Source organism: Carcharodon carcharias, chromosome 9 (genome assembly GCF_017639515.1).
Source record: "Carcharodon carcharias isolate sCarCar2 chromosome 9, sCarCar2.pri, whole genome shotgun sequence".
NCBI classification, from domain to species: domain Eukaryota; kingdom Metazoa; phylum Chordata; class Chondrichthyes; order Lamniformes; family Lamnidae; genus Carcharodon; species Carcharodon carcharias.
This window is the reverse complement of record NC_054475.1, coordinates 46,776,418-46,791,702: the sequence shown is the minus strand read 5'-3', so window position 1 is coordinate 46,791,702 and position 15,285 is coordinate 46,776,418. Positions and strand designations below refer to the sequence as shown.

Below are 15,285 nucleotides of genomic sequence, written 5' to 3'. Positions count from 1 at the left end.
ACTGGGAAAAGGGATTCTTTTTAAATTAATCTTGTTGTGATCAACCGAGGGGGTTGAGTAAAGGGGAGCCAGCTTAATCCTCCTCACCCAGGAGCATAACAAGATTGGCGTCCCATTCAGCAAGTTAATAAATCGCTTGGCGACTGGTCGTAACAAATTGGGGGCTCAGTACCAGAATAGCCCCCACAGGCAAAAGAGTTAGAGTAGGGAATTAAGTTATTCCTTTGAAACCAATTTTTTAAAAACCACAGAATCGTTTTCTTGAGTCTGCCCAACTAAAGTGCAAAAATGTCCACATTTGATGCCAGTGTTTTTGCAGATGGAAGAGACATTAGTTATGAAAAGTTAACAGTTCTGTCCCTCGAAGAGTTAAAAGAGCTAGCAAGGCACTTAGAATTTGCCCGAATGCCAGAAAATCCAAAATTTTAAAAGGGATGGCCAACAGTCTACAGGTGGAAATTGAGAACAATGAAATGCATAGAATAGTGGTAGAAAGATTAAAATTGGAGCAGCGGAAATTAGAATTTCAGGACAGAGAGGGGGAAAGGGTGTTTAAACTAAAACAGCTCGAAGCTGAGGGGTAGGAATTCTATTATGTCCCCTGGAGACACCGCGAGCTCAGACTTAAGGGCTGAGGCAATCCAGTTTGCTCATTTAATCTCCAAGTTTGATGAAGCAAAGGTGGAAGCCTTCTTTATCTCTTTCGAGCGGTTAGCGCAGTAGTTAAAGTAGCCAGTCCAACATTGGTTCCTACTGCTGCAAACTAAACTTTCAGGAAAAGCTCACGAGGTTTATTCCTTCTTGCCCAAGGAAAGTGCCACTGACCATGAGGCTATTTTTAAATGCATATCAGTTAGTGCCAGGGGGGTACCGTCAGAGATTTCATACCCTCAGGAAATGGCCTGACTAGGTGTTCCTGGAATTTGAAAGGCTTAAGCAACTTGCTTTTGGCCACTTTTCGGGCACTTAAAACAGAGGCCACTTACGAAAGCCTCTGTGAAATAATTCTCCTTGAGTTTAAAAACTCCATACCCTTCCCAATAAGAACAGGCAGGCAGCCACATTGGCTGATGATTATGAGCTGATCTAAACTCTTGCCCCAGAAGAGATCCTCCCTTAGTCACCCCCAACCAACTGGAAAGGGTAGAGGTGAAGAGAGTGATAGAAAACGGAGTGAGGAAAATGCTGGGAGCCCTCGTCAGGACAGAAAGGGTGGTGCTGAGATGAAAAGTGAGGCCAAGAAGCCCGTGTGTTTTAACTGCCAAAAGGTAGGGCACGTCTGGGCCAATTGCTGCAGGCTATGGGAAAGACCAGCGGGATTTATTGGGGCACATACACCTCATGCAGAGAATGGGAGTCAGTCAGAGAGCATAGCAGACCAGGCTATGGCTCTGACTGTGGCTATGAATTCCTGTAAAGACACTCCTGAGAGTGCAGATGAGGTTAAACAAATCCCTGAGTGTTATAAGGGTTTTTCAATCAAAGGGAGGGTGGCCACATTTCTCCAGGGTGAGGCGAATAAGCTGATAGTAATACTGAGGGATACAGGGGACAACCAAACTCTACTGCTGGGAAAAGGCTTGATCTTTCCACCAGGGTGTGCAGTATGTGCCAAGGTATTGGCAAAGGGGATTGAAGGAGGGTACATGCCCATCCCTTTAGACTGGGTGCATCTGGAATGCGACCTGGTGTCAGGGCCAGTGGCCATGGGAGTCGTTCATAATTTGCCTGTGGACGGGGTCAACCTGCTCCTCGGCAATGACCTGGCAGATCAAAGCTGATAGCATCCCCAGTGGTCTCAGGGAAGCCAAGTGTCATAATAATGAAGGAAAAGCACTGAGTTGCGTCCTGAAATATTGGACTTTAAAATTAAGACCTGAGTTTTTAAAAATGCACACAAGCCACTGGCTGGAATGCTGCAGGGTGACTCCCTGCCCAGGCAAGGTACTTCAAAAGACATCCAGAAATTAATTGCTCCCTTCAGTTGTGATGATGAGGCATAATGGGAGATGAGTATCATCTCACAATAAACCCTGTGAGCAATGCCCAGACAGATTTGTGAATTTGCTTTCCACTTGGAATATAAAAAGATGGGGTTAAAAGCAAACTGAAAAGCTGCCGCGGGTCAGTCTGTTGGCGGGTGTTCAGAGAGAGAGAGAGCAAGTGCTGGAAGTTTGACTCAGAGGTAACAGTCACACAAATCACCCTGCAAATTGCCATTTTGCAGGTATCCCATTCTCTCTCCCTCTCTACTGAATTTAGCTCTACTGGAACCTCTTTTTAGATTAAATCTTGTTGCGTCCAACGGTGGGAATGGGGGCAGGCAGTGGTGCTGAATAAAGGCAGGGAGCCAGTTCTTCCCTCCTCACCCAGGGCATAACAGACGATGACAAATTGATGGGTTTCGCCTGGATCAACAACTTTGAGGAACCTCACCTGGGGATGGGTCGTTAACACAAGTGAGGTCAGGGATACAGAACAGCTGTGAGAGAAAGTGCCTGGTATTTTCCCTGACTGTGTGGTAACATGGTCTATGGCCAGCCAAGCTCTGTCAGTGAAGGCTGAAGTGGCACTGCAGACAGAAGACCCTACAGTCTAGTTATCAGGAATCTTTTTTGAGAGCCTATAAGGCCTTAAGGAGGTAATAAGTAGATCTTGCTTGGTAGTGGTCCAGCAAGCTGCCCCACTTAAAAAAAATTAGCTCAGACTGCCCACACTGAAGCAGAGGCAGAAGCAGACCCTGGATGCTACTACATTAAAAATGAGGTACTAATGAGGAAATGGAAATCCCTTCACAGACCTGCAAATGAGGAGCAGATAGTGATCCATCAGGAAGTGGTGCTGAGGTACCAAAGAGAAATATTATGGCTAGCTCACGAAATTCCAATGGCTGGGCATGTCAGTATACGCAAAACCCAAGCCTGCATCAGTCAGCACTTTTACTGGCCACACCTCCACAGGGATGTAGTAAGATTTTGCAAAACCTGCCAGGTTGTGGGAAAACCCCAGCCTGCAATAAGACCTACTCCTATGATTCCTATGCCAGCTTTTGGGGAACCATTCAGCAAGATGTTAGTGGACTGTGTGGGGATCCTACCAAGTATGGGCTGCCCACTGATCAGGTTGGATCAGGGCTCAAATTTCATGTCCAAAATATTTCAGGGAGTCATGGGTGACCTGGGTATGACCTAGCTGAAGTCTTCAGCGTATCACCTGCAATCGCAGGGGGCTCTAGAACAGTATCACCAGACCCTAAAGACAATGATCAGGGCATACCATGGCTGGAATAAAGAACTAGGTTTTCTTCTGTTCACTACCAGGGACTCAACCAATGTGTCCATCGGTTTTACTCCATCTGAATTAGTTGACAGGCACCAAGTGCGAGGGCCTCTGAAACTAATCAAGGAGAGATTCTTAGAACAGAAGGATGAAGTCTCCACGTTAGACTATATAACAGTGTTCTGGGAGCGACTCATAACAGCCTGTAACGTGGCCTGAGAACAGTTAAAAATCTCCCAGGCATCTGCGAAGAAACAGGGGGACAAATGTGCCGGGCCCCGGACCTTTCAGCCAGGAGATGACATATTAGTGCTCCTATCAATATCAGTTGAACCCTTAAAAGCCCCGTTCAGTGCCTGTAAAAGTAGCAAAGAAGCTATGGGAGATAAACTATCTAATTGAGACCTCAGATCATAGTAAAAACAAAGGCTTTGTCATGTCAACGTGATAAAGTAATATCACAGCCAAGAAGGGGACAAGCAGAAAACGGCTTGTCCCATTGCCACCGGCCTAGAGGATGAGGATAGCAGTGGGGATGAACTGGAGGGGAGTCATGGGTGAGGCCCATGTTGAACCCCCTAATACCCAGATAACCAACACAGAGATACTTTTTCACCACCTAAGTGCAGAACAGCGAGCAGACTTGATGAGGCTGCTCACTGCATTTAAAGGCTTACACAGAGACAAGCCAGGCTGCACCACACTAGCTCTACATGATCTGGATGTGGAAGAGGCCTCTCCTATAAGGCAACATCCCTATCATGTAGGCCCAGAGAAGCTGACCCTGGTCCAGGAGGAGATTAACCACATGCTGGAGCACTGACTGACAGGGCCTACCAGCAGTGGCTGGAGCTCCCCATGGGCTTGCGCCCATGCCGGGCAGCTCCATAAGTTTCTGCATTGACTACCAAAAAGTTAAAGCAGTGGCCTAAGCTGACTCCTACCTGATACTCTGGCATGAAGGCTGCATAGATAGGGTAGGTAAAGCAGCCTACATTACAAAGCTAGATTTACTCAAAGGATACTGGCAGGTTCCCTTGACTGCCCGTGTGAAGGAAATCTCTGCTTTCATAACTCTGGATGGGTTATCCCAGTGTCAAGTCATGCCATTTGGACTCTGAAATACCCCAGCCACTTTTCAAATGTTGATGAACGAGTAGTGGTGGGATTATCCAATTGTGCCGTGTACCTTGACGACCTCTTAGTGTACAGCAACATTTGGGAAACTCACAGAGAACTGGAAGCCCTCTTCCAGAAAGTCCTTCCAGGGCCTTGTCCCTCCTCATCTCTGTAACCTCCTCCAATATCAGAACCCTCAGAGATATCAGCACTCTCCAGATCTGGCCTCTTGTGCAGTCCCAATCTTAATGCTCCAACACTAGTGGCCATGCTTTCAGTTTCCTAGGCCCCATGTTCTGGAATTTCCTCACTACACCTGTCTGCCTCTCTATCTCCCTTTTCCTCCTTTAAGGCACTCTTTAAAATCTGCTCCATTCAGTGGGCAGCTAATCCACATCCTCAGGGAAACTTCCCCCAAAGCGGAAATGCACCAGGAAGCCATCCCAACACAGCTCCCCATTGGTTCCCCGACCCCACCGCCTCTAAGGCCACCACCCCGGGGCCAGGAAAACTCTGCCTTGTGCATCACTCAGTAAAGGACGGACACTTACAGAAACAATCTAAACAACAGGAACGAGAGTAGCAAGTAAAGAAAAAGCAATAATAATAATAACCACTATTATCAATTGCAGTTGCAGAGTCAAACCCGAGGTTACAGGCATAGGTCAGATCGTCAACTCTGCATCCAACCACATCAGTTGTCTTGTCAAATGATTAATGTAGGATTATGTAAATAATGTATTTAAGGGTCAGAGGCCTTGGGGAGAAGTAGTGTAAAGGATTAATCTTAAACAGATAAATAGTCTACATTATCAATGATGTAAGATCACATGACAACAGAGCATGCTGAGAGATAGTTCTATGTGAAGCCTTGTATTGTATATAGTTAAGAGGAATTTTTAATAAAAGTTAAAGTTTACCAACATACTAGTCTCCAGCCATCCCGGCCAAGCACAACCGTAGCTAAGACCCACAATAATGATAACAGAACTGATAAATGTTATAGAATTAGTCAAGTTATGAATAAGCAGCACTGTTTGCTATAGTTTGCAATACGTATAAGTGTTGGTACTGCATTTCCACTTGACGTCAGTATTAAAGTTGCAGCTGCTGGTGTAATTGAGGAAATTGGCCTGGGTAAACATCAACACTTATTGCCCATTAAAAATACATTCAGTGAAGATTAGATAAAGTTCAAGCACTTTAGTGCTAGATTTTATTGGCTATCAGTAAACCACGGGCTTCAATGACATACAATTTGCATAGCCGTTACACTTTTCATATCAAAATATGATGTGAATTACTATCAAATTATTGAGCCATTGAGTGCTTCAAAATGAAAGTTGATTAAGCTTAAGTAACCTTAAGAGACTGATCTATAGATAGAACATGGCCCAAAGTTCAAACCAAAAATGCCAACATGGAAGACTTATTAGATTTTGTTACATGGAAGGTACAGAGAAAACCTAACCAGTGTAGTGTAATCACTGATGACTACTGTCACTGTTTGGCTCTCTAACGGTGACCAAACTGAAAATATGAAACTAATAATGACAATCAACCAACAAGATGAGAGTGAAGGACAGCAACACATTGGCCCTTCAAACTTTATCTATTAGAATCTCATGATTTAAACCGCATGGATGATCACTTTGTACAATCATCAAGGTTACTCAATATTAGTTTGTGTTTTTGGTATCAATAATGACTGCGAAAGAGAGGTACCACTCAGCAACTGGCATCAATTCTGGAGAAAGTGAAAACTATTCCGCGAGGATGAACTTCATCCACACAGGGAGCTAATGAACTGTGAACATTTTTTTTATTTGTTCATGAGGTGTGGCTGTCGCTGGCAAGGCCAGCACTTGTTGCCTATCCCTAATTGCCCTTGAGGTGGTGGTGGTGGTGGGCTGTTTTCTTGAACCGTTGCAATCCATATGGTGTAGGTTCACCCACAGTGCTGTTCGGGGAGAGTTCCAGGATTTTGACCCAGCAGTGAACGGTCAGGATGGTGAGAGGCTTGGAGAGGAACTTCCAGATGGTGGTATTCCCATGTGTTTGCTGCCCCTGTCCTTCTAAATGGTAGCTGTTGTGTGTTTGGGAGGTGCTGCCTAAGGAGGCTTGATGAGTTCCTACAGCGCATCTTGCAGATGGTACACACTGCTACCACTGGTGGTGGAGGGGGTGAATGTTTATGGATGGGGTGCCAATCAAGGGGGCTGCTTTGTCCTGGATGGTGTCGAGCTCCTTGAGTGTTGTTGGAGTTGCACTCATCCAGGCAAGTGGAGAGTATTCCATCACATTCCTGACTTGTGCCTTGTAGATGGTGGATAGGCTTTGGGGATTCAGGAGGTGGGGTACTCGCCACACGATTCCTAACCTCTAACCTGCTCTTGTAGCCACAGTATTTATATGGCTAATCCAGTTCAGTTTCTGGTCAATGGATATTGATAGTTGGGGATTCAGCAATGGTAATGCCATTGAATGTCATGGGGTGATGGTTAGATCTTCTCTTGTTGGAGATGGTTATTGCCTGGCAGTTGTGTGGCACGAATGTTACTTTCCACTCGTCAGCCCCAAGCCTGGATATTGTCCAAGTCTTGCTGCATTTGGACAAGGACTGCATGGACTGATCTGCTGGGCTCCCCATTGAGGATAAGGATATTTGTGGAGCCTCCTCCTCCAGTGAGTTGTTTAATTATCCACCACTATTCACGACTGGGTGTGGCAGGACTGTAGTGCTTAGATCTGATCCATTTGTTGCAGAATCAATTAGCTGTGTTTATCACTTGCTGCTTAAGCTGTTTGGCATGCTAATCCTGTGTTGTAGCTTCACCAGGTTGACACTTCATTTTTAGGTCTATTTGGTGCTGCTCCTGGTATGCCCTCCTGCACTCTTCATTGAACGAGGGTTGATTCTCTGGCTTGGTGAAATGGTAGAGTGGGAGATATGCCAGTCCATGTCGTTACAGGTCATGGTCATGTACAATTCTGCTGCTGCTGATGACCCACAGCGCCTCATGGGTGCCCAGGCTCGAGTTGCTAGATCTGTTTGAAATCTATCATTTAGCACAGTGGTAGTGCCACACATGATGGAGGATTCCTCAATGTGAAGACAGGACTTAGTTTGCAAAACGACCAATACTAGTATGAGCAGATGCATCTGCAGCAGGCAGGTTGGTGAGGATGAGGTCACATATGTTTTTTCCCTCATGGAGGCGGGTAAGTGGTAATCAGATTTCCTTGCCCATGTTTGACCTGATGCCATGAGACTTCGTGAGATTCAGAGCCAATATTGAGAGCTCCCCAGACAACTCCTTCCCGATTGTATACCAGTGTGCCGCCATTTCTGCTGGGTCTGTCCTGCCAGTGGGACAGGACATTTGCGGGGATGGTGATGGTGGTGTCTGGGGCATTGTGTGTAAGGTATGTTTACGTAGGTATGACTGTGTCAAGCTCTTGCTTGACTAGTCTGAGGCACAGCTCTCCCAATTTTGGCCCCCTGCAGGGTAGACAGAACTGAGTTCGCCATTTCTGATGCCAGGTGGTCCGTCCAGTTCCATTCCTTTAAGGCTTCGTAGCGGAGTAGGCTGAGTGGCTTGCTAGGCCAGACCAGATAAGGATGGCAGACTTCCAGATGGGTTTTTACGACTATCACTAGACTTTTAATTCCATATTTTTATTGGATTCAAATTTCAGCATCTTCCAGAGCAATAGCCTGGGGCTCTGGATTACTTGTCCAGTGACAATACCACTATGCCACCACCTCCCCATAGAAATTGGAGCAATGAAGACTCATAAAAATAATCAGAAAGAGCAAGTAGGAAGGCTAGAAATAGAAAAATCAAACACAAAAATAAAAAAAAGCAATAGTAATTAGAAGAAATAAATAGGAAATAAAATTGTTGAGTTTGCAGCAGGAAAAAGAATGAGATAAAGTCATAAGGTGTTGGCTTGATCAAAAAAAAATCAAAGGAAAAAGGGTCACTTTAAGTGCAAACTAAAAGAAATAAACTGCGATAATTACAATTATGTCACAGGAAGATAAAAGTTTAATATAACTAACAGAAACTTAGCTGCTAACTGAGTACTGGAAAATAGACAGATATTGGGTTATAACATTATTAGAGTGTCAGTATTGACCAAGGAAGAAATACATGGAAAGGGAATTTCCTCAAAGTTGCTTCCAATCTGCAGCAGTAACAAAAATAGTCACTAGTATTCATGATCAAAGATGAAAAATGTTTGTAGTACATCCTTACCTATTAAACAACCCTCTTTTAAAGTGAGGTGCAAAGAGTAATTGACAGACAGAACAGTAGGTTTATTTTTAGGATATTGCAAAACTGCAGAGTAAACATACATCATTAAAAGAAACTTTCAAGTTTCAGAATGCTGTCGATAAGAGGTTGAAAAACAAAAGTCAAAAAAAGGGCATCCATGGCTATAATGAAACTAAGCAAAGTTGTTACGGGAGAGATGAGCAAGGACAGAGTATGAGAAGAGAATCTCAAAGTATTAAAAATAAACATTACACATTTCACAAACACATCAGTAAAAGAAAATTGGTAAATACAAAGTGGGACCCTAAGAGGGGAAAATAGTGAATTAGTAGAGCATTAGTGGAAATTTGACAAGTAAAGTTGCATCAGTAATTAATTGTGGAAGAGAAATATCATGAATTGGTTAAGATTGATGTTATAAGAAGGAAATTATAGAGAGAAAGAACTGGATGCCAAGACCTCGTTGCATAGATATATCCATGGATCCGGAGAGAAAAGTGGGGACAAATAGTTGAGGACCTACAAAGAGCCAGGACACTGATCTTCATATTGAAGATCATTACCCTATCATCACATGCGATTAACAGCTTAGTCTGCTAAACTCAGCAGATACATAGAACAAATATATTAAGAATACACTATCACATACTTACATTTTCTGGACTTATATGAATATATTTCCTGTTGCAAGATGCTCCATGTGATTTGAGAATCCACCCTTTCTGACCTAACCTCTGGCCCCGTGCAAGATTTGGCCACCCTTCCCTCATCTGTACAATTATGCCTATAATAACATACTGCAGCTGTGCTGGGAAAAATAGGCAATCATTATTGAGTTAAAAAGATCAAAGCTATGGAATCAATCCTCCATTTTAACCCTAAATACGCTGCGAGGTTACTTGTTAGGGAATACCCTTCTTGTATGGGCTCTTGCCAGGCATACATTTTCATTGGTAATCTGTTCCTCTTTGGCATGAGAGATTCAGTCTTCTAACATTTGATTAACAAATAATGTCGCTACTTTACTCACTATAATTCCACTAATACGTTCCACATCACCTCAATCCTCTGCAGAAACAACTGTGCTCTCAAACCAAAATATTTTGCATTTAATCTTATATTTATGTCCCCTCGTTCTAGAGCCCTGAAATCACTGGAAATAGTCTGTTTATATCTACTGCATTCTATCATTTAATAATTTTAAATGCCTGTAACAAATCTAATAAAATATTAAAGTACTGACATTATTTGTTTATCAAATGTTGGAAGACTGAATCTCTCATGCCAAAGAGGAACAGATAACCAATGAAAAAGTATGCCTGGCAAGAACCCATACTTGTTCCCTAACAAGTTATTCTCACTTGCAGCATATTTAGGGTTAAAATTGAGGATTGATTCCATAGCTTTGATCTGCTTAACCCAATAACGATTGTCTTGTATTCCTAGCACAGGTGTAGAATGATATCATTATAGGCTTACTTGTACAGAAAGGGAAAGGTGGCCAAATCTTTCACTGGGGCCAGAGGTTAGGTTGGAAAGGGTGGATTCTCAAATCACACGGAGAATCTTGCCACAGGAAATATATTTGTATAAGCCCAAAAAATGTAAGTGTATGTAATAGTGTATTCTTAATATATTTATTATATGTATTCGCTGAGTTTAGCAGACTAAGTTGTTAACCTCATGTGATGATAGGGTAATGATATTCAACATGATGCAGTAGTGTCCTGGATCTTTGTAACTCAACTAAGGGCAGTTCTGCATTGTTTCAGCATAGGAAGTAAATGGTATATCCACTATCCAATGTATTTTTCATTTCTTGTCATTTTTGCATCGTGCCATTTGCCTCATTCATTTCAGTTTCTTATCCATATTTAATTCTGTTAATGTCTGTCCTCCACTACTTCTCGAACCCACTACTCCCTTCAATCCCCCCTTCTAATTTGCAAATTCTACTCTTCCCTTTTTCCTCCATTCTCTTCCAGAACTTTTCTCCTTTCCAACATCTGCTTTGCTTCCTCTTCACTCATTCTTAGAACTCTGTTGTTTCTCTTCTTAATAGAGCCCACGCTATCTTAGATCACCATATAAACTTCATGTAGAACAGAAATGATAAGCCATACATTATTTGCTTATTCTATGCTTTAAGTTCTTGAAGGTTTCATGCAGCTTATTATATAGAAATGAGCAAGACAGGGTTGGCTGATGTTTGTTTTAATGCTAATGCATTTTGCCAAGCTGGTGTGTGAGACAAACTCAGTCAAGCTGCTGGGTTAAATGTTTAGCGTTTCAAAGATTTGCAATCTACAGCACTCGGTCCACTTTCAAGTTCCTCCTCCAGACTAGCATTAGCACTGTGGGAATAGGTCCCATCCACAGCCATGCAGCTTGGTTGCATCTATATTTGGAGAAAACAAAGTAAACCATCATTAAAATTCTTGAACTTCTTCAAAAAAACAGAAAACCTGGAACCAAATCTTACTTCTGTTATACAGCAAACAAGCATTCATGACATATGCTGGTGTCAAGAAAATGAAGGCACCAATGGTCTTAATAATGGTGTAAGAGGGATATGCAAAACACATTTATCTCTCTCTAGCTACTTCATGAGACATCGCTGCATGGTTATTTTCTATGATAGCTGTAGGGATACTAAGTGAAATAAAGCTTGAGCAGTCCCAAGCCAGGGCCCAGCAGATGAAAGTCACAGCAAAAAAAAACACTCCAAGTTTGTACCCCATCAGAACCAATACAAGAAATTGAAGCGGCCATGTTAACTTACAAAGGACATGGTTGAGATGTACCAGGATGGGACATTGGGGATTGCAGGGAGTGGGGGGGGCTGCATGATGATACCATTACACTTCAGTGTTTTTTTTAACTACTTTCACATTGAAAGAAGCTATTTCAAATTATTTTTAAGCAGAAGCTTGCTTTGAAGGGGTTAGTTTCTCAGGTTAGCCCAATGCTAGAATGCAATTTCAAAGATGAAAAATGTTTTAATATGCTAATTGGAAGTTCCTTTTCTCCCCAGGAATAAAGTAATAAATGATTAGCTAGCTTGTCTAGGTATTCTATTGGAAAACCCTTTAGTTCCTGTTGGCTTGGCATTAGGAAGAGTTGATGAACATGCTTCTTGCAGAGAAGCTTTTCAAAACTGAACATGGACCTCAGAAACAGTGATAGAGCTAAATGCACTAAGAAGATTATTAACAAGAGGCTGCAGGAAGAAAGGTGTGCCTTGGGTTGTAGGGCAGTAAACAGGGGAGTCAGTCTGTAAGTTAAGCAAGGTGACTCACCAAACTGTGCAACATGTTTATTATATTGCATGATAATTTATTCTTACATTGGTCTGTGCATTCACTGTATGGGGAATAAAACCACTTAATGATTCATAACTAAACCTGGGATCATGTAAAATTAACAGCTCAATTTTATTGATATTGGGGAAATACACAATCAGAAATGAAAGATTCACTCCAGATCATAAAGCAGATAAGATTGAATCACTCAGACTGCTAACTAGAGCAGCTGTCACCACCGAACGCAAGAAAATAACTGCAGCAAACCCAAATTTGTAAGCACATTATCTAGGGGCCTTTTGAGATTTGTGTGCACCAAACCATGGAATATTTAACAGTATCAAAATTAAATTATTTTAACAAAAACAAATAGACTAATTTCCATCTAAAATAATTTGCATTCACCTAGTATCTTTAGCATCCCATGCCATTGCATAGCAGTGTAATTAGGCTAGAATCAATATTGAGCTGCATGAGATATTGAGAAAGCTGACAAACGTTCAGTTAAAGAGGTGGGCTTTACAGTAGAGGAGGTGAACAAGTATAAAGAGGAAATTCCAGAGCTGCCAATGATGGGGCAGACACACTCCAGGGTGCACAAGTGGCTAGAGCTGGAAGAACAGAGCTCTTTGGGATTGTAGATTGGGAAAGGAAACTAGTGGAATAGGGTTGGAGGCAAGGATGTGTGATCATGAAAAGATTTCAACATGAGGAGAATATTACATTTGAGGCATTGGAGGATTGGGAGCCATTTCAGGTCAGCAAGCACAAGAGCAATAGGTGAGTGGAATTTATAATGAAATAGGACATAGGCAGGTGTTTTGGATGAGCTGAAGTTTATGAAGTGCAGAGGAGTGGAGGCCAGCTGGGAGGACATTGGAATAATGGAGTTTCAAGGTGACAAAGGCATTGATCTAGGTATAAAATGAGGATTTTGACAGCAAGTTAGCAAAATTTGACGTTTCATAAATACTGTTAATATTTTTGTAATTGTAGGTAACATTTAATTCGATCAAACACAAATGCAAGGGGGATTGAGCATTAAAGTGGGGAAGTCTTGCTATAACTATACAGGGCATTGGCGAGACCACACCTCGAAAACTGTTTACAGTTTTGGTCACCACATGTAGGGAAACAGACTTGCACAGGAAGCAACGTGGTTCACTAAGCTGATTCCTGAGATGAACAGGTTGTCTTATGAAGAAAGGCAGAGCAGGTTGGGCCTATACTCATTGGAGTTTCGATGACTAAGAGGTGACCCTATTGAAACACAAGATTTTGAGGAGTCTTGACAGGGTAGTTGCTGAGAGGGTGTTTTCCCTCATAGGGGAATCTAGAACTAAGAGGCAGTTGTAAAATAAGAGGTATCCCATTTAACATGGAGATGAGGAGTCATTTCTTCTCTCAGAGGGTCTTGGAATTCTTCCAGAAAATGGAGTATTGAATGTATTAATTGAATATATTCAAGGCTGTGTTAGTCAGGTTTTCATCAAGAAGGGTTATGGCAGGCAGACAAGAAAGCAGCATTAAGGCAACAATCAGATCAGCCCACGATTTTACTGAATGACGGCAAAGGTTTGAGGGGCTAAACGTCCTACTCCTGCTCTTATTTCTTATGTTAGATGTATAATGACCATATAATGCATTCAAAATTTTTGTCTAATATTAAAAACTCAAAAGTTAAAGCAATCTGCAGAAATGTTCAAAACAAACTGGATGTTGCAAATGGTAATTAGGAAAGAGACCTTAATCTCTGGGAGCAGGACTCTCATTCAGCCAAGTGTGATGGGATGGAAATCTACTTTCTCAACTGTAAGAATCTTGCGTTAAGCAAATTTAACATGCAGCATCATGAATACAGGCCCACATTACTAAATTGACAATCTTACTCAAAGACCTCAATTGTGTAGACAACAATCATATACACATTATTGCACTTCAGATTTCATCTTCTATCTGATGCAACAGAGTAAACTTTATTCTGCATGTAGCCAATGATAGAAATATTTGACGCTGACATGGAAAAAAAGTGTTGCCTGACCAAATATCCCTTCCCTTTGATTTGGGAGCAGAATTCAAACAAACAGCCCAAAAATACATCCTTGTGAGAGTTATATTTTTGCTCAGCTTCTCAATTTAATATTTGCAATCCCAAGTCAGGTTTTCTTTCCGCTCTCATGACAGAATGTTACTGAAAATTACCATAGTATAGTAAAAAAAAGATTGTATGTAAATGATCATCTTTCGAGCTACTCTGTCAATGCAATTAGGCATTAAAAACTTTGTACTGCATCTTTATTTATGGAAGTTAGGAAGTTCAGCCTCTGACAATTATCATATCGTGTAATTGATTCACTTCAGATATTTATAGTCATAACCCCCATTACCAAGAAGCCTTCATTAAATAATTACACAAAACATTGTAGTGCTTTCTAGGCAAAGAAACAGAAAGATAGGGTTAATATTTCATAGGATGGTTACAGCACAGAAGGATGCCACTCGGCCAGTTTGTCCATGCCAACTCTCTACAAGAGCAACTCAGTTCACTCCACTCCCCGAACCTTTTCCCACAGCCTTGCAAACTTGCTCTCATGTGCTTATCCAAATCCCTTCTAAAGGTCATTATCAAACCTGCCTCCACCACACACACAAGCAGTGCATTCCAAATCTGAAGTTGAGAGAGTAGTCTGCTGAGAAAGTTATGAGATTCTAGATCCTGATACACTTTCACTGGAGGTTCAATTAACTCCACCTCTGCAGTACCCACATACCACTGAAATGTGCTTACTGCATTGTGTTAGTTTGGTGTTATACTGTTAGCCTGACACACCTAAGTACTGTGCTATGCCATGCTTACTTGTCTTGATGGGACTCTCATTATGTGAAGATCAACAACAAATAAATGTTTAACAGTGTTATTTCTCTAAAGCTCACCACCAATGATGGAAAATTTTCAAATGACAACAGGTTCCTCTTAAAAAGGGAGTGACTTTCTTCTGCTGGTTTACAAAGGGTGGCTCTGCCCCAGAGCTACCAAAATGTACATAAACACCCATTAAACATACATCAGATGTATTAACTTTTCTTCTTCAGGTTCCTTCCTCTTACCAAGGGTTGTGCCAGTTGCTTCTACTATGAACAACAGCATTTGGTATTAACTAAGTGAAGTTTTTAAAATGGAAAATGGTTTGTTGGAGGCTGGTGACTTAGACTTTAGATACTTTACTTCACAGTTGTGCACTTCCTGCGCTAGAGACAGAAACATAACTGCCAAGCCCATCTGAGAAAATTATCTAATCTTG

At 41.9% G+C, this 15,285-nt stretch overlaps 1 protein-coding gene across 20 annotated transcripts in view; it reads right to left on the bottom strand.

Moving 5' to 3' along the window:
- The window catches only part of ilrun (inflammation and lipid regulator with UBA-like and NBR1-like domains), a 107,705-nt gene that overhangs the window by 12,077 nt on the left and 80,343 nt on the right, over positions 1 to 15,285 (bottom strand). For 10 of the 20 annotated variants that reach the window (XR_005943938.1, XR_005943946.1, XR_005943940.1 and 7 more), the window contains one exon: positions 10,880 to 11,079. The exons of the other annotated variants lie outside the window; for them this stretch is intronic. Coding sequence is in view for 1 of the 10 variants with exons in the window: in XM_041194854.1 (XP_041050788.1) it covers positions 10,963 to 11,079 (117 nt within the window). In the remaining 9 variants the exon portion in view is untranslated. Of the gene's footprint in view, positions 1 to 10,879; positions 11,080 to 15,285 lie in introns of those variants that run through there. 20 annotated transcript variants of the gene reach the window in all.